At 44.1% G+C, this 19,018-nt stretch overlaps 1 protein-coding gene across 2 annotated transcripts in view; it reads left to right on the top strand.

The window, feature by feature from the left end:
• Positions 1-18,545, top strand: part of LOC147683446 (dehydrogenase/reductase SDR family member 12-like) — a 325,191-nt gene extending 306,646 nt beyond the window's left edge. For both annotated transcript variants that reach the window (XM_086943869.1, XM_086943868.1), the window contains exon 10: positions 17,351-18,545. In XM_086943869.1, coding sequence (XP_086799995.1) covers positions 17,351-17,466 — 116 coding nt within the window. In that variant the 3' untranslated portion in view covers positions 17,467-18,545. The remainder of the gene's footprint in view (positions 1-17,350) is intronic.
• The last annotated feature ends 473 nt before the right edge of the window (positions 18,546-19,018 follow it).

Genomic DNA, 19,018 nt, shown 5'->3' with positions numbered 1-19,018 from the left:
CATGGCGGTGCCCTTTACCAGAATAAAGAACTGATCGTCAAATCTGAAGTAGTTATTTTTAAGGGTGACCTCTGCCAGTTGTAATATGAATGAGGTGGGAACCCTATGTGGGCGCTCCCTGCTATTCAAGTATAGCTCCATCACTTGCAACGCCTTATCCTGAGATATCTTCGTGTAGAGTGATGTGACATCGAATGTCACCATTATTTGTATCTGGTCATTGAATGGGGTGCCCTCAATCATAGTAATAAAATCTGTAGTGTCACGCAAATATGACGGGACATCTTTAATGAAAGGCTTCAAGAAGTGATCTATATATTTAGAAATTGGCTCAAAGATAGAGTCACACCCAGAAACTATGGGTCTTCCTGGTGGGTCTTCTAAATTTTTATGTATCTTCGGTACAAAGTACAATATAGGGGTGCTTGGAAATTTCTTGGTTTAACAGTCAAACTCTTTTGGTCCCAAATAACCTTCCTTTAGTCCTAGCTGCAATATTTCAGATATTGTGGCTTGTATAGATTGAACCGGATCTTCCTTAATTGGGCGATACCAAGTCTGATTATTTACTTGGTTCCTTCCTTCTCTCATGTAGATCTCCCTGGGCCAATTCACCCCCGCCCCACCTTTATCGGCCTGCTTGATAATCACCAATGTATCTTGTTTGAGACTCTGTATAGCTGTCTGCTGTTTGTTGGTTATATTCCTCTGTATGTATTTCTTTCTCCGTTCCAATGTGGTAATGGATGATAAGACCGTTTGTTCGAAAGCTACAATTTGTTTGGCAATATTTTGTGTGGGAACAAATGTATTCTTCAGCCCTGTCGTCTCATTGTTTGCTATTGGGTCAAGATTAGCAAAAAAGGCTTTCAACCTACAAAATTTAATTGCCTCTAGTTTTAGTTTTGTGTAGTCTGTCTGTCTATTTGGGACATAACATAATCCTCCTTCTACGCATGTGAGGGGCACCCGGATTGCCCTCCAGTAATCACATAGGCAGTGAGTAGTAGATTTGCAGGAGGGGGTAAGCAGCCTGGACCTCACTAATGGCGTGGGACTCTTGGCTGCCTAGCCCCATAAGAGCATCAGACATCATGCCTAATGCTCTTTTGGAGCTGTGTAATAAAGTACATGCATGTGCAGCAAGGCCCCTGACAGTGTCTTTAAATTGTCTTTACCCTGCCTACCAATGCTGGGGAGGGAATTTATTTGCACTGCTCCTGGTACGCTGCCTACCTCCAACGATAGGGTTGCAAATATCATATACATCAAGACTGGAGCACCTCAATTCCTTTTTTATTTATTTATTTTTTTATTGATTTTTAAATATGCCAAATACAAAAAGAGACACCATATCAGAGTACAGCGCTCCCCCAGCCCACCCTGCCCGACATGTTCCCATAACCAGAGGGGATGAATCCATTTAGTATTTTAACCATTTCCATCATTTGGGGCTAAGAAAGACATAATAGTCACAAAGCAATCCTTTTGACCCTAATACAGAAAGTGCATAGAGTGCAAAATTACAATTCCTTAATTTTCAGATATACATTCATTAAGTGTAAAGTTACTTGTGCAAAAAAGTACATAGTGCATATAGAACAGTGCAAGAGTTGCATAAGATTAACCTAGCTGGTTAGAACAATTTTCTAATCTTCAATTAAAATCGATTAACTATCACTCTAGTGGTTTGCCAGCCCAGCACAGAAAGCAGGAAACCTTGCCCCCCTCCTTAGGGTTGTTGAGGATATGTCTGGTGAAGCCAGCTGGGCAGAGGTTCCCAGATAACCAAGCCTTTCTTTTTGGTCCAAATACCCTTCTTTGAATAGATAGCTTTTTCAAGGGTGCATATATAATATAGTTTGGCCAACCACTGTGAAAATAGAGGGGAATTGAGACCTATCCAAGCAGATGTTATGCACAACCTATAAATTGCCACGGCAATAAAAATGAGGGCCCGCCTCTTTACCTATGTACCATTTCTTGTATACCCAATAAAATTGTTGTGGGAATGAGTTGGATATCTTGAGATAAAACAGACCAGAGAAAGCCTTTCATTTTAATTTTCAAATGCCCAAGTTTCTCACAAGTAGCAAAGATATGACCAGAATCTGAGCTGTATTCGGAGCAGCGAGGGCACTGAGTACCTCTGCCAGTTCCCCACTTTGCTGTTTTACTTGGTGTATAGTACAGGAAAAAGAGGTCTTATAAAATTGTGCCTGTAAATTAGCTGATAATAAATAGCTTTGAGCAAATCAGAGAGCTAGGCAGAAGACCCTATTGGTGATATCCAACTTCTGTTGCCATTTATCTGAAATACTGTTCAAGTCATCAGACTATTAAAAATATCATAAATGGACCCAATTCGGGGAATGGTGGGCTCAAGTAATCTTTCAATAAGTTCGCAATGAGTATGGGACCCCTAGTTTATTAATGCCAGTACAGAACCACTTTTGGAAATAAGATCCCCCAAATATGCCTGGCAAATTATCATTGTTTCTTGTAGGAGTGTAGTAATTCAATCTGCCAATACCTAATAGCTATCACATGGCAGTGAAGACCTTGAAGGTTCCCAAAAAGGTCTTGCATCTAACCTTCTTATAATATACGAATTCGAGCTGACGCCAAAAACACCCCCAAGCATCAGCCCTGAGTAAAAGTTCAAATGGCGACGGGAGTTTAGTTATCGATGCTGAAGCTTGCCCTTGTATCAATACTGGGCAGTACCGTAGCCCAGTAATATAGTTTTAGGTTTGTGAGCGCCCAGTCACCTCTTTCCAGAGGAAGGGATACAAATTTGAAAGATCTCCTTGGATGCGAGTAAGCCAATCTGAATTGGGAAAGAGATGATCAAATTTCTTTAAAAGTGTATTCGTAAATTCGAGAGGGATGGATCTGAAAAAAAATTTTTTGTGAAAAAGATAATTTTGAGGACATTGCACCGGCCCACCATTGACAAATGTAAGTCGTTAAGCTGATTCAGTGCCCTCCTTGTCTCCAATGTTAAGTTTTAAAAGGGGGGGACCCATAAAACTACCGGGTCTGGGTCAGTGGTACAGTACGTTCAAGAAATGGTCGTGGTGGTTCCTTACTAATTCAAATTTAACATACAAAAAATCAAAAAGAAACAAACAATTCATCACAAAGAATTCTGATTTGATTCAAAGGAAAGGAAATGTAATTTCCATGAGTAACACACTCATTCAAATGCAATTGTAAATCAAAGCATTAAATGTTTCGCCATGTAGCAGCTTGAATACATTCATAGTGCATATGATATTTAAAATGCTCTCAATGTGACAAGAACAAAAAGAGGGGAGTTGGGTAATGGGGTGAATTGGTGAGTGAGGGACAGGGTAAAGGTATAGTGACATGGGCACAATTACTATAATATACAATAAGACCTTTCCAGCCTAATGTAGGTCAATAGTTCCCATATATACATAACTCGTAGGCAAATATTAATTATATTATTCTCATTCTATGAGTTTGTTGGTATGCGGTAGATGGTGTACGTTTCGACCCCTGGAAGAAGGAGGGTGAATGGTTCCTCACACTGGGGTCTTCGTCAGGACAAGATTGGGTTTAGAGCACTTGTGATAGGAAGGACGAACAATGAACGATCCCTATTGGGCTCACAAAGGCTCCTGGAAATTCTGCTGTAGTACTGGCATGTGGGGTAACAAATCTCCCAGTTCAAAGTTGAATCAATCCTAGACAGGGTCTCTCACTGGCTGTCAGTGACAGAGCCACTGAGCCAGTGAGAGACCCTGTCTAGGATTGATTCAACTTTGCATCTGGAGATTTGTATGCTAGTACTACAGCAGAATTTCCAGGAGCCTTTGTGCGCCCAATAGGGACCGTTCATTGTCCTTCCTTCCTATTGCAGTGTGAGGAACCATTCACCTTCCTTCTTCCAGGGGTCGAAACGTAGACCATCTACCGCATCATAAAGATTAAATATAAGACACTATACAAACTTCATAAACGTTTCACTCAGACGCACTCTTGAAAAGGCACACCTCCTGGCACAATCTCACAAAAATACAAATGGGCAATTATTAGATCTGGCTTCTGTTGGCGTGGTCTTCCCTTACTTTTTTGACTGCCAACCTCATGTTTTGACCTCGTTTCGCTGGTTTAGGACCTTGAGCGTGTTTGACGCTGCCATTCAGTGCCAACGCGATGCCCTCATCATATACATACCGGAGATTGGTGTATACATGATTGGCTGATTTGAGTTAGCTGTAAGTCTCTTGTGGAGGGGTAAGACATATATCCAGGGCATGTATCTTGAATGCTCCTCCGTGGACCTGCAGCTTTGGATGTGCATAAACGGAGGTAGTTTATTGATTGTGCCGCAGGTTTGCCCTGGTGGGGTCTGTGTGCACTGGCTACTCTTACTCAGCCTGGCATTTTAAAGGCTATGTGCCAAGGTCTTGCATGTCTCTTGCTATATCTGAATTCTCTCTGTTGACAGGGTGTAGTGTTGGGAAGGGGTAGGGCATGTGCGTTTGAGTTGCATGCAAGGGTTGTGAATGGCACCTGGTGGTGCGTTTGGTAAGACAGGGCCTGCCTTCCGTGTTGGATTAGCATGGGGGGCATGTAGGAAAAGGCTAGTTAGCAGTTTTGCCTACGGGCAGAATAGTAGCAGTATAGTGTTTGATGTTGATGAGTTCTTAATGGTGAATTATCTCCGGTAGTGCGAGTGGATTCAACATTATGGTAGTGGAAATGTTACTTTAGGAAATTGGGCATTTTGATGCTCTTGGCTGTGTGTGCTTGTCGGTCTGTCTCCAATTCACCACTGGGTGCTGGTGGACAGCTACATCTGCATTCCTGATAGAAGGCCATAAATTAGGGGCTGAAAAGAAACTGCAGACCTCTGACTCTAAGGGGCCTCTCTGAGACAGTAATGTGAGGGTAGAATTGGCACCTGGATTCCAAGGGGCAGGGTCTTGGCCCAACTAATTATAGTGATCAAACCTCCCAGGGCATGAATGGCAACCAGGTCAAAATTTAGAGAAGGCCTGTGCCGTTTTAGAGGTGGCTTTTTGAACTTATAATCACATACATACCAGTGATTTGTGTATACATGATTGGCGGATTTGAGTTAGCTGTAAGTCCCTTGTCAAGGGGTAAGACATACACCCACAGCATGTATCTTGAATGTACCTCTATGGCCCTTCAGCACTGGATGTGCATCCACGGAGGTAGCTCATGGATTGTACCACAGGTTTAGTCATCTGGGCACTAGCAGGGGCAACGTGTATTGGTGGCTGGTGTAGTTGAGTGACTGATGGGCAGGGTCACAAGGCGTAGTCAAAGACTTGGGACTGACCTTTCTGCTAATGGGGAAGTTCAACAATTGCATACAACTGTAAAGTGTATATACAATGTGTATCTTGTTTTGATTTTAGTGTATATGTAATACAAAGACAAGTGTTTATACATATGGTGGGGAGTCTTTTTGTGGCGTACGGAGTGTTTTGCGAGGGTGGTGTTGTGCCAATACTTTACACTTGGACCCTGAGGACAAGCCTGACTGCTCGGTGCCAAGCTACCCAAGGTTGAACACAGGTTATTGGGCATGAGTAACATACTCATCCTAACAGGAACAGTGGATTCTGTCTGGCTTCGATGTATCCCATGCCAGCCCAAAACTGCTGGGTCTAACAGCGATCCATATACACACAGATTGCCTTTCACAAATGCAGCCCTTGTCTCTAATTTCAGCTAACCCTTCACACACACACACACAAATCAACCCCCCATGCACAGGGCTTGTCAAACACACAAACAACAACACACATATGAGCATTCACTTTCAGAAACCATTATTCCTGGTAGAGAGACTTACCCCTAGATTCATCAAAGTCCCGTTTTGCGAGTCCTTAATAGCGATTATTAAGGAATCGCTATTAAGGACTTGCAAAACGGGATTCATGTAGGAATCGCTAAATAAATTGCGATTCCTACACATTCCTTATTTGCGATTAGCAAATTGCTAATCGCAAATAAGGAATACGTCCCCATTCATTCCTAAGGGCCTAAGGCCCATAGGAATGAATGGGGAGTTATTCCTTATTTGCGATTAGCAATTTGCTAATCGCAAATAAGGATGCGATTTCAAAGGTGCTAGGGGTGTCCAAAGTGCACCCTGTAGCACCCCATAAATGTAAATTTCGACTTATGTTGCGCACACACATGTCAAAAGGACATGTGTGTGTGTAACATACAACTGAGAAAAATGCACAAAAGTGCATTTTTCTCAGTTTTCGCTATTTACCACGAAGTCCACCTTTGCGGTAAATAGCGCCAAAAAATAGCGAAATCGCGATTTATTAATGGTTCATGAATAGCATTTAAGGAATCTAAATTGAGATTCCTTAAATGCGATCGCAATTTGAAAAATCCCAATTTTTTGCGATTTTTCAAATTGCGAGTTCTTGACCCATTGATGAATTCCAAATGCCATTTTTGCGGGCGCAAACGGCTGAATTCTGCGATTCGCACCGTTTGCGCCCGCAAAAATGCTTCATGAATCTAGCTGATAGTTAACACAAATAAAACACCCTTGCAAAGGATCCTCCAGACACAAACCTAAACACTTTCTTCATAGACAATGTTTCTATAAATGCAACAGACTTACAAACCAGGCAAATATGCACTGATATTTGCTTCTTCAAATTCTTAATTCAGCCACACAAATGTCCAGCTGTGCACACAACCTCCAAGCACAGGGTGAATCATGTACATACACACAGACCATATGTGTATTTTGGAATGTGTGAAGAAAGAGGCGCTAATTGCTTTTTTGTGGCTTTTAAAGATGTATACTTTATTATTTGGGAAATGTAGAAAAAAAAGCTTCAATTGTTAATACATTTGAAAAAATCCTTTCATTGCTCCCAAATGTTGACCCTTCAAGTGTACATCTTGGCACCAAACCTTTGCTTTCTAGATGAAGGGTAAGATAAATATACGGGGTTCACGAACTAGCATACATAATTAAAAAATGCAATGGTGTGAACTGAGTGGAATGTATGACTGTGGAGTGCAAGCATGGGGAGTGTGGGTGAAATCACAATGGAGATAGTGTGGATTTTTGAATGTGTAAGTAGTTGAAGCCAGACTCTTTTTCAGTTCAGTGCATGCATCGACCTGTTCAGGTATTTGTTAACCTCTTGAGAGCCGTATTGCCATATAATGGCAGATAACACCATTTACTTATAGTTAGGTGACCTTTTCAATAGGAAGAGTTTTGCTAATAACTTTGGCAAAAAGAACAGAAGATGGACGGAATGCTGCACAATGCACACATTCACCCTCCAGTCACAGATATTGGTTTAATCCATTGTTTTTCTGCTCACCATGCCACACCAATTTGGACCTATCCATAAGCAAATCAGTCTTGACTGTGCTCCTCATGGGAGCAGTCCAGACCAAACTGCCAAGCCAGGTCCTCCCTGGACCTGAAACAAGCATCCCGGGACCGGTTCCAGTGTATCAACCCTCCTCAGCCAGGCTAGCTTCAATACAGTGGCACAGTGAGCATGGGACCCATGTCTGGATATACCTTTCCCACTTAGGGTGACAAGGCAAAAAGAACAGATGAATGATGCAGTGCTGAACAATACAAACACTCACCCCCAGTCACAGATCTGGGTTTAATCCATTGGTTCAAAGGTTCAAAATTTGCTTTATTCGATTTTTGTGCAAAATCAGAAAAGCACATAAATGTATAACATTTGATAAAACATTAAAAACATTTAAGAATAGCAATCATAAAAATTACACAAGCTAAAAAATGGTTGTAGTAAATAAACCATCACGTTATCTATGCTAAATCCATGCATGGGGAAGAACAAGTAAAAAGGTACACAGGTAAGCGGCTCTATTGACATAAGATTTAGGCAGAGATAATCAGCTGAGTTTCATAAGATCCATAAATCTTTTAGGAAAAAATGGAAATGAAAAAGCAGTTTAGAGTCATTACAAAGTGATTCCCACAGTACACATGGTCTTCCTCAGGGCAATTAGTATTCTCAGATAAGAAGCCACTTCTTTTACCACAAATACTGTTTCCAGCAACTTCAGCCTGCAATAAGCGGCTCTACATCCCCTGATTCCCCATTTAGTGAAAATAGGCTTTAAAAACATTTTCCTATGTGCCACATAACATTTACAGAAAAGGATGGAATGAATATTCAATTGATCCGATGAGCCATCACAGGGGCACTTCGCCAAGTGTTTGGACCAATCATTACAGTTAGGGAACGTTACCAAGCGAAAATAAGTGTCCGCCCGGAACCTAGTCAGTAGCATTCTCGAGAAAGGACTAGACTCTAGCAATAAGTATGGCTGTATGCCTGTACGGGGAATAAAAGCCTGGCTTGTCTTGGCATTAAATGTATCTTTTTCGATAAGCCATCTTTTATTGTCTAAAAATTCCAGGATCATATTTTTAAGCATACGCCTTGGGACAGATTTTAAGCACTTTGGGTCTACTCTCTCCCATTTAATGGATTAGCCATTAGTACTACCTAAAATTATTGGCGTATGATAGGTCCCCTCATTAATTGGTAGTTGTACCTTTGTTTTCAAGGAGAAGGAAATTGGGTAGTGATCCCTGAGAGGAAGTTCTAATGTCTCCCAAGACAGAATTAAAGACCGATGCCTAAGGGATAGAAGTGTAAAATCGATTGTGGAATTCACCCCTCTTCCATTGAAAGTTGGTTGAAAATCCTCCACTGGAGAGCAGCTTTTATTAATAAAGCCCAAGTCAAACTCGTAGATAAATGAGTTTAACAGATCTCCTATCCCTGAATGGGCAAAGTGAGTCAGAGCTTCTTCCCTATTCTCCTTCAGGGGACAGATGCCAGTATCAGGGCCCGTGCAAATAGAACAATTAAAATCACCCGCCCATAGGAGTACCAGGTCTCCATCATCTGTTTTTTCCAGTGTCTTTATTTGCCTCCTTAAATTAGAGATGATACCATCCCATAAGGAAGCGTGGGCATTATTATAAAAATTTATGATGGGCAGTTTTTTTACTCCCGGCCAACTGACTAATAGGATCTGATAATACTCTGCTGAAATAAATTTAGTAGCTATTATGCCTGATGTATTTGAAATATAAATGCATAGGCCACCTTTGTTTCTTCCATAATTGCTTGGGATGGCTGGTGTGTTAAATGTTTGATATCCCCTTAAATATATCTCCTGGGCCAGCCATGTTTCTTGGAAACACAAGATATTATGTTTAGATATGTTTTCTCGCCAATCAGGATCATCCACTTTATTCTTCAAACCCGCTAGATTCCAAGACATGATTAATTGACCTTTGTGTATGCTCTTATCAATGATGTCCACCCCTCTTGTCCTACAAATCGTGTCAATTTGGCCTTTTTCCTTACTTAATTTCTCATTGTCTGAGATTGTGGGTATCCCATGATCCCTCAAAATCTCGTCACTCCCGAATGCGAGTCAGTCGACCCCCTCCATTCCCATAAGGGAAGAAAAACTATTTGAGGTGGTAATATTAAACATGGGAGCCGCCATAAGCCCAGTATTTAAATTTCCTGTTCCCTTAAGGTTGCCCACTAAGGCTTTTGGGTAGAAATAGCTTAGATCTCTAGTGGCAATACCTCCCTCATAGTCCTCCGGGTACCAATCTCTAATGTGGTTTGTCGCCCTATAATCCCTAAAATTTATAATGATAATGTCCCCAGGTACATATTTTGGTCTTCTTCCCCCCCCCCCAGTCTAGCCTTCTGACGTGTAGGATTTCGCCATCTAAGTTTGGAGGTAAAGGCCTATTCACTCTTAACCAGTGCATGACTTTATTCTTGAGAGTCTGATGATTTTCAAATTTCCCCACTGACAACTCTGGCACCCCTGTTAGTACAATAACATAAGGTTCGGCCTCCGGTGGAAGATCTATATGCTGGGCAGGCCTTTTAATCTGTTCGCCCTTATGGGGATCCCTCTGCTTATTACCAAGTTCTTCCTGGCCTTTCTTATTTGAACACCTTCTATCTGGTACTTCCCTAGGCTCAGTAGACTCCGGGATTGTGTTCAAAATCTGTATGCCCGTGATGTTATCATGGGCTATGGGTGGCAACTTGCCGCTGGTTACATTGTTGGTTGCTTTAGAAGCTATCCCTGGCTCTGGGGCAGTCGGGGGATGCCTCTTTGTTGACAGCTCTTTAAGCAAATGTGTATTAACAGTTCCCATATCTGTAATAGTCCCAAGAATGCTGAACAATGCAAACATTCACCCCCCCAGTCACAGATCTGTTTTTAATCCATCGTTGTTTGCTCACCAAGCCACCCCAGTTTGGGCACAGCCATATGGAAATCAGTCTTAAGCATGCTCCTCAGAGAAACAGTCCAGCCCGAACTGCCAAGCTAGGTCCTCCGTAGACCATAAAGAAGCATCCTGGGACTGGATTTGGGGTACCACCTTTCATCAGCCACAATAGCTTGAGTCCAGTGGCACAGTGAGCATGAAATCAGCCCCAGGATGTTGTTTCTGGTCCAGGGAAGACCTGGCCTGGCAGTTCGGGATGGACTTTTTCTATGAGGAGCAGAGTCAAGACTGATTTGCATATGGCTGGGTCCGAATTGGAGTGGTATAATGAGCATAAGAACAATGGATTCAACCCAGATCTCTAGACTGGGAATGAGTCGTTAAAAAATGTTAGCACTGCGTCTATCATCTTGTGTTTGCTGTTTTTGCCCTAAGTGGCCAAGGGTATGCCCAGACGTGGGTCCCTTGCTTGCTGTGCAACTAGATTCAAGCTGACCTGACAGATGAGGGGTGATACCCCGAAACCAATCCCAGGATGCTTGTTTTCGGTCCAGGGAGGACCTGGCCTAGTAGTTCGGGCTGAACTGTTCCTATGAGGAGCAGGGTCAAGACTAATTTGCACATGGCTCGATCCAAACTGGTGTGGCATTGCGAGCTAAACAATGATGGATTCAATCCAGATCTCTTGACAGGGGGTGAATGGTTGAAAAGTTTCTGATCCCTCAAGTGTGTGCCAAGAAAATAGGTGGTTCCCAAAATGTTGATTCGTTATTTTAAATCCCATAAGAAAATTAAGATAGCGATGCAACAAAAATGTCGGAACAGAATCATGCCATATTTGGCAGAAAGTTAGAACTTTACTGATTATTAATGTCACAAAGGTGGTAAAAAGTTAAGTATATCTGGACGGTTGGTCCGGTAGGATCGTCATTACAACAAAATTGGGCCTTCTGATTGACCTGGGAGTATTTTCTGCCTTGAACCTTTATGGTATTGCAGGGCTAAGAATGGCCCCATGACACTGAAGGATTTGATTGGTTTGCCACAACTGCAAACAAAATATTGCGGCTGCCATTAAATGACTCTGGGACTCAATTCACAAGTCCTGATTTTTTTTGGGTTGAAAAACCGTCAGGGTGGGCACCCCCTGACACCTAGGGCCATGTCAGGGAGGGCGCTCCCCAAAGAAAATGCAGTGCAGGGGCCTTCACACAGAGAATAAGATGGCAGCAATGGAGGGCTATGGCAGCACAGAGGCAGTGGCTGTACAACTAATCAGAGGGGGAGGTGAAATGGCCCGAACACAGAGAACAAGGGCAGATGGTAGGGGGCAGGTATTGGGCAGAAACAGGACACAGTGGAGGCGTAGAGGTAATATCAGCACAACGGACAGGGAGAAAGGGGCCCGAGTCAAGCACACGTGGCAGGGGCACTGGGCACGGACAGTAGTGGAGGGAAGTGGCAGCACAGGGGCAGTGGCAGCAGGGGTAGGGATCAGAACACGCACATGGGGAACGAGCCAGAAGGGAGCATAGTCAGAAATTGAGGGCAGTGTGAGCAAAGGGGCACTGGCAGCATAACGGGTCAGGAAAGGGGACAGAGCGATGCATACGGGGAACAAGGGCGAATGGGGAGAGGGGGGACAGCACAACGGACCAGGGAGGGAGGAGGGAGGAGATCGCGGAACAGAGTGCCGGGGCCCTACAGAAGGCAGTGGAAACACAACAGACCAGATAGCCAGGTTGCAAGTACATGCACTTGGAGAATGAAATCGAGGTGGCAGGGGCAGCAATGGGAGCACAGAGATAGTGGCAGCACAACGGATGAAGGACGGAGGTGTATGGGGGTCACGTACATAGCGCAGAGGTCATCGAGAAGGGGCAGCAACGGAGGGTCAGTGGCAACACATGGTAGGTCCTGGCATAATAGATCAGCAACGGAGGGGGCAGGGGCATGCCCATAGAGGATGAGGGGAGAGGGAGACCCGGGCCGGACAGCAATGGAATGCAGTGGCAACCCAGGGGCAGTGGACCAGGAGAGAGAGGCATGGCATGGGCACACATGTGGAGAACAGCAGGGAGACGGAGGGGACAGGGGCAGCAGCAGATGGAATTGGCAGCACAGCAAACTGTGTACAAAGGGGACAGGGCAAGCACATGAAATAGAAAGTGGCAGGGGGGTGAGGGGGCAGCAGCGGAGGGCAGTGGCAGGACAACCGACCACAGAGCCAGAGGACAGGTGGCATGTATGGGGGAACCAAGGCAAACGGTGTCAGGTGCAGCAATGGCATTACAAAGGACCAGGGGGGGTGGAGGAACGCCCATGGAGGGCGGAGTGGGTGGGGTGGGGAGCAATGGGACACTGCCAGCAGACCGCAACAGGAAGAAAGGTGGCAGAGGCACTCACAGAGAATGTGGAGGTAGGGGGAAGGGGCAGAACCGGAGGGCAGAGGCAGTACATGGGCTGTGGCAGTACAACAGACCAGGGAGGGAGTGGAAGATTATGCACATGGAGAACAGTTGCAGGTGCGGCAACAGAAAGCAGTGGTAAATCAGGGTAGTGGCTGCTTGACTGACGAGAGAGAGGGCTAGATCATGCACAGGGTAACTAGGGTCAGGGACAGCAATGGAGGGCAGTGGCAGTACAAAGGAGCAGAGAGAGAAAGTGCAAGGGCATGTACACTAAGAATGGGGCAAGTGGAAGACGGCAGGAAAGGAGGGCATTGACAGCATATTGGACCGGGGCAGGGGCATGCACATGGGGACTGGGGGCAAGTGGCAGGGACAGCAGTGGAGGACAGCAGGGGTGGTCTTAGGCATGTGCAAGCTGTGCACCTGCACAGGGCCACCAAACCCCAGGGGCCGCCACGCCAATATATATCCTTAATATAATAATCCTTTGAGGATGGTTACAGATTTGTGTGGCGGCCCCTGGCAGGGATTTGTCGGCCTCCGGCTCTGTTCCACTTCCAAACACCCTGACCCCCCCCCCCCCCCCCCCCCCTTCGCTGGCCTCCGCGCTCTGCCCCGTCCGGACCCCCTCTTCCGGGGCCCCCTACCTGCGCTCCCTGCCCAGGGCCACCATGACCCCAGAGCCGCCCCTGAGGACAGTGGCAGCATAGAGGCAGTGACCGCAAAACAGACCAGGGATTGAGGGGCAGGGGCATGCCCATGGAGATCAGGACTCTGGGGGGGGGGCAGACAGGGGCAGCAATTAGCAGCATGCAGGATCTGCAGTGGCAGATCAACAGACATATAAAGGAAGAGTGAGGGTCATGCAGACATAGAACAGAGTGGGTGTGAGTTGTGAGGGGAGCACCAGAACTCAGCTGCAGTACATGGGTAATGGCCGCACAAAAGACTTGGAAGGAAGAGGCAGGGATATGCATGAAGAATGTGGGAGTGGGCATGGGCAGTAATGCAGGGCAATGGTAGCACAACCGACCAAGGAGGGAGGGAGCGGGAGCATGCACACTGATATTGCGGGGCAGTGTGAGCAACAGGGAGCAGTGGTAGCGGTGTGACTGACTATGAACTATGGAGGGAGGGGGCAGGGTATGCACACGGAGAATGTGGGCGACTGGGGGTGTTGGGGGGCATGGTTCAGAAATAAATAGCAGTGTATTCACAGTAGCGGGGGCAGCACAACAGACCAGCAAGTGTGGGTTCACGACATGCACATGGAGAATGAGGGGCAAAGGGGAGGGCCAGCAGCAGAGGGCAGTGGCAGTGGCAGCACAGCAGATCAGCAAGAGAGTGGGCAGGGTCACGCACACAATGAAGGAAGGTCTTAGGCATCTATGGAGAGCAATGGCAGCACCACAGTAGTGGCATCACAACAGACCAGAGAGGAAGAGAAGGAGTAGGGAGGGGACAGATGCACGCATGCAGAGAGCAATGAGCAGGGTAGAGGTGCTTGGGCAACAATAGATGGCAGTGGGAGCAAAACTGACCAGGGGCGGAAAGGCAGGGACATACACACGGAGGTAGCAACAGTGCGTGCTGCTTTATCCCTACAGAAGGGATCTCTTGATATAAAAGTGACAAAGGTAGTCTTCATGAGTTTGGTTTGCCACATAATTATAATTTTGACTCGTAAATCAATTCCAGATGATTCTCTTATGTCTCAGGGAATGACACAAATAGTAGGGGCATATTTACAAGCCCTGTGCTCTGTCGAAACGTCCCTTTTTGTGACGTTCTGGTGGCGCACAGGGCTTAGCCATATCTACAAAGCCACATAATGCCACCCTTCATGATGTTTCCTGGCCTTCCAGATATGAACCAAGGCGAACCAGCAAGAGTCGCTGCCTTGCCTTACTCTTCGTGAAAGGGGCATTCTATAGGTGTTGCTGTGGGTGTTCTAACTCAACCCCCATAGATTTTGATGCTGCCCCAGATTTACAACATTTGATCAACCTGTGGCAGCGCCGAAACCTTGTGCCTCCTTAGAGCATTCTGCAGCACACATAGAAAGAGGAAAATGCCTTTCATGATGTTTTTGTGCAGGAAGTGCCCCTTCCTGCACAAAAACAATTGTGACAACAATACAGCACTCTTGCACCAAGGCGCAAGGGTGCCTGCGTTGGCACACGGCTGCAAAATGTGCAGCAGCGCTGGCTGAAAGTACAGGAATACACCGTATTTTTTTAAATATGGTGAATTCCTGTCCCTTTCAATTTGCATAGGACAGCGCAGCAAAATGATTTGCGATGCTGCTCTACGCCAATTACTTGTAAATATGTCCCATATTTTTAAGGGGTTCAGTCTTTTTTTTCCCTACACCTTCCAACCAAATCAGTTAATCCCCAGTGTTGTCAAATTTAGAAAAGAATTTACATTGCACATGACTGAACAAGGAATATGATTAGTATAAAGTAATTTGAACAACAACAGAAATAGCTCCTCATTTACCTTTCTGAATTTTGATCCCTTAAGAGCTTAATAGGGCATATATGATCTCCCAGTTGGATGGTCTGATCAAATACCCTACTGTCAATGCATTTAAAAGCCACATTTTCAAGGCAAAATCCTACAGAAGTCCTGGCTAGTTGGAAAAGAACTAAGGGGCATATTTACAATAAATGACCTCTTGCTGCGCCAAGGCAGTGATGAGTCAACATTTCTGGCTCCAGCGTGAACAATTCTTACAACGCCATGGACATGCCATATTTACAATATGGGCTCCATGTCACAAGTTCCCAAGGATGAGTCAGAAATTCTGACATATCCATGAGAAGAGTGCTGTAAGGCATCCAGCCCAAAAGTGGTGCATTCCGGTTGTTGGTTATAACACTGACTCAACTACAGCAATGAGTCAAAAAACAGAGGTGATGCGTCAGTTTTGACTGACGAAAGTAGCCTACTGCATGGGGACCAATGTAATGGTGTATCAAAAGGTGAAACACTCACCTTTCAATACATTACATTGGTCCTGTATGTCAGGATACAAGTCGGCATAGTGTACTTATGTGTAGCACTATGCCTACATATGTGTGACAAAAGTCAATAATTGTGTGTAATATGTGACTTACTGTGTTACCTACCTCATATGGGTACTTAGCTGTTTATGGGATGTGAATAGATTGCAGAATACACAGTTTCAAGTAACTTCAGCAGTTTAAATTCCTCTGAAACAGCCCATGCATCATTCCTACGCCTAGGTTTCTGAGGTGTAGTAATTTTGACGCAACTCGGGCTCAGCATCCCACCTCCCAAAGATGCGTCACTTTGGGGAAAATGTTATAAATACCACTGCATCAGTTTTACGGGGGATTTTAGGTGGAAACACCTACCTCGCATATATTAAAGCTAATGTGGCGCAGTCGACTCCGACAAAGGAAAAAACGCACGTAGGTCGTCAAAAAGTAACGCATAAGCCATAGATGCATCACCTTGTAAATATGGAGTAATGACCGTGCCACCGCTGTGTCAAGCAAAATACGCAGCAGAGGCACAAGCTCCTTGGAAGTATGCCCCCAAATTTTCATTCATATAAACAGGAATAATTTCTCCAGAAAATAGTAGAGAAGCACATAGTTAAGTTTTTGTTATATAGAATAAGAGGTAGAGTGGATCCTTGGTCATGGTGTCTGCAGGTTCTCCATTTTACAGTACACTACATGTACACTACCTCTGTGTTAATGTTCCCTGCTACACTTGACATTCCCTATTCACAGCAGTAATGCATTGTGACCCGATGGTGGTATTGGGCACTGATGCTAGAACACTGTAGAGACAAACCAACTTATTTAAGCTTTAATCCTGAGCATGGTTTGGAGTACGCTCCAACCCAGTTCCTGAACTGAATATTATTATGAACTGTACATTAGATTTTTATATGGTTGCATTTAAATATAACAACATCTGTAAAATACTTTTTGGGGGGAAACTACTTCAAAACTCAAGAATTGTTTGTTCATCCTTTAAACCCACCATAGTAACATAACCCATTAATACTTAAATTGCAACACCCCTTTGATTCTAGTTTACGCGTGGCCATTTTAGGCTATCACTCGGGATGGCAGCATTAGGGAGGCAGTAAATTGCTTTTAGAAATAGCAAATATTGCCCTATTTCCATTGACAAGTAGAGGGAAAATTGAACTTCTCTAATGGTAACAAAAACCCTAGCACAACGCTTGAGACTGGCTACAAGAACTGGCGGCCTTCAGTAAAATGTAACTCATTGATACAATCCATCCAAAATGGGAAATTTCGGGCTGTGCACATCTGCTAATGTATGCATAACTAGGGCTTACACCAAGCAGATGGGAAATTTATAAAACTTTTAACATAGGACTTGATTTAAAGTTTGGCGGATGGGTAACTCTATCACAAATGGGACAGAGATCCAGTACGCCTTATTACAAGTGCCACAGGATATGCGTTCGCAATAAGGTGGATAGGATAGCTGTCACAATTATGAGGGAGTAAGCCCTCATGAAACTCTAAATCAGACCCATAGTATGCTGGCATTGGGTTTTCTGAGTTTTCTAAAAGTAAACATTTGTCATCTTCCTTTGTATCTCTTTCAGATCGAACAGCAGTTTCTACGCATCTGCCTTTAGCCTGGACAAGGACATCCCCTGGTGAGGATGAGGAGTTTATGGAAACTTTGCAGCAACTTTTAGATCATTGCATAACTCTATAGGAAACTGGAATTTCGCTTTAGAAAGTAAATACCGACATGCCCTACGTTTTGCCTTCTTTACCTGTAAGGTATTTGTTGTTTACAAATAATAAATATTGTATAATTGAAAAGTGTTATTTCAAAATCTTCATAACCATGGCTTTCATATTATAAAGGAATGTTGAGGATACAGAATGAGAAAACTGTCCTATTGTTATGGTTATTTTTATCCCTTTTTTGACAAATTGAGGAATTACAGAAAATACTAACTACTTGACCATTATTGACCCAAACATTACACAATGAATGTAATTGTGAGTTACAAAATATGAGGTTAAACACGCATGTAAATTCAGTTTCTTTGTACTCATTTTATGAAAACGGGATATTCTACAGTCCTTGAGATTGTAAGGTGGCCATAATGTTTCAATGAGCCTGATATATTTGTCAGCCACATGCTAAAGGATCAAAATGCTAAATAGTGCAAATTTATTTGTACAAAATCTATTTTTGTACAAGTTCAAGCTGATAGTTGCTTCTAAAATGTCAGTCTGAGGTTAATTGTTACAAACAAAATGTTTATTCTAAAGAGCCTAGGTCTGAATCCTGATTTGCTAATATACACAGAAACACTGCTAGTTAGAGGGGCTGACATGAGGAAAAGCTGCTTTACATTTCGAAGACCTGTTGCCAAGGGGACCTATATGTCACTCATGTTTTTTCACATGTAGCTCAATAACGTTCTTTACTATTGATAGATTTATCTTAAGTATTTAATCAAAGTGTGAAATGGAGTTCTAAAAAATAGCTGACAATTTCAACTACCAGCTCTTTTTTGTGATCTAATTGTGACATACATGAAACAAAGGTTCACAATCGATGTCATTTGAAAGAGAAATTTCGCCCAGTCAAGATAGATCTGTGTGGTGTCTTACTGATTTACATGCTGTTTCCATGTTCTGGCTGGGTTGCTAAGATGGCATACTCCATTCCAGAACGTGTCTGCCTTGGAATGTTGATGCTTGAATATTGTCAGTTACAGCTGGGACCTTGAGGATGAGGTCCCTATGGATGTATGCTACATTAAATCTTCTGTCTACTGCATCAAACGTGTGCTGCAGTTCTTGCTAAAGAGTTCCACTTACCTCATTTTGTATAATAACATTTTAGGTTCCAGTGGATCATAAAAAAAGAAAATATGTTCTGATGAGTCCCATAAACAGGTTAACAAATAGCAGAAATATGGGTCTGGCAAATAGGTATTTGAGAGAGGATGTAAGAACTTCCACCAACACTCCAGACACCTGCGCTCCGCCTCCATCTCCTGTATCCGCCGAAGCAACAGTGGAGGACGTTTCTTCTCCTATATCGCTACCAAGTCCTGGAACAGCCTTCCCCATCACCTCTGGACCTCTCTTTCTCCTATGGAGTTCAGGAAGGGACTCAAGACATGGTTGTTCTGCTGATCTACCCGAAGCAGCAACCCTCAGCGGCTAGATACCCTCACTGGTGACAATTAGTGCCATACAAATCCAGATTGATTGATTGAGACTATGTGAGACGTAGCAGGTGG

The sequence above is a fragment of the Lissotriton vulgaris genome, chromosome 11, assembly GCF_964263255.1.
Source record: "Lissotriton vulgaris chromosome 11, aLisVul1.2, whole genome shotgun sequence".
NCBI classification, from domain to species: domain Eukaryota; kingdom Metazoa; phylum Chordata; class Amphibia; order Caudata; family Salamandridae; genus Lissotriton; species Lissotriton vulgaris.
Note: the sequence above shows the minus strand (reverse complement) of the source record. Positions and strands in the feature narration are given on the sequence as shown.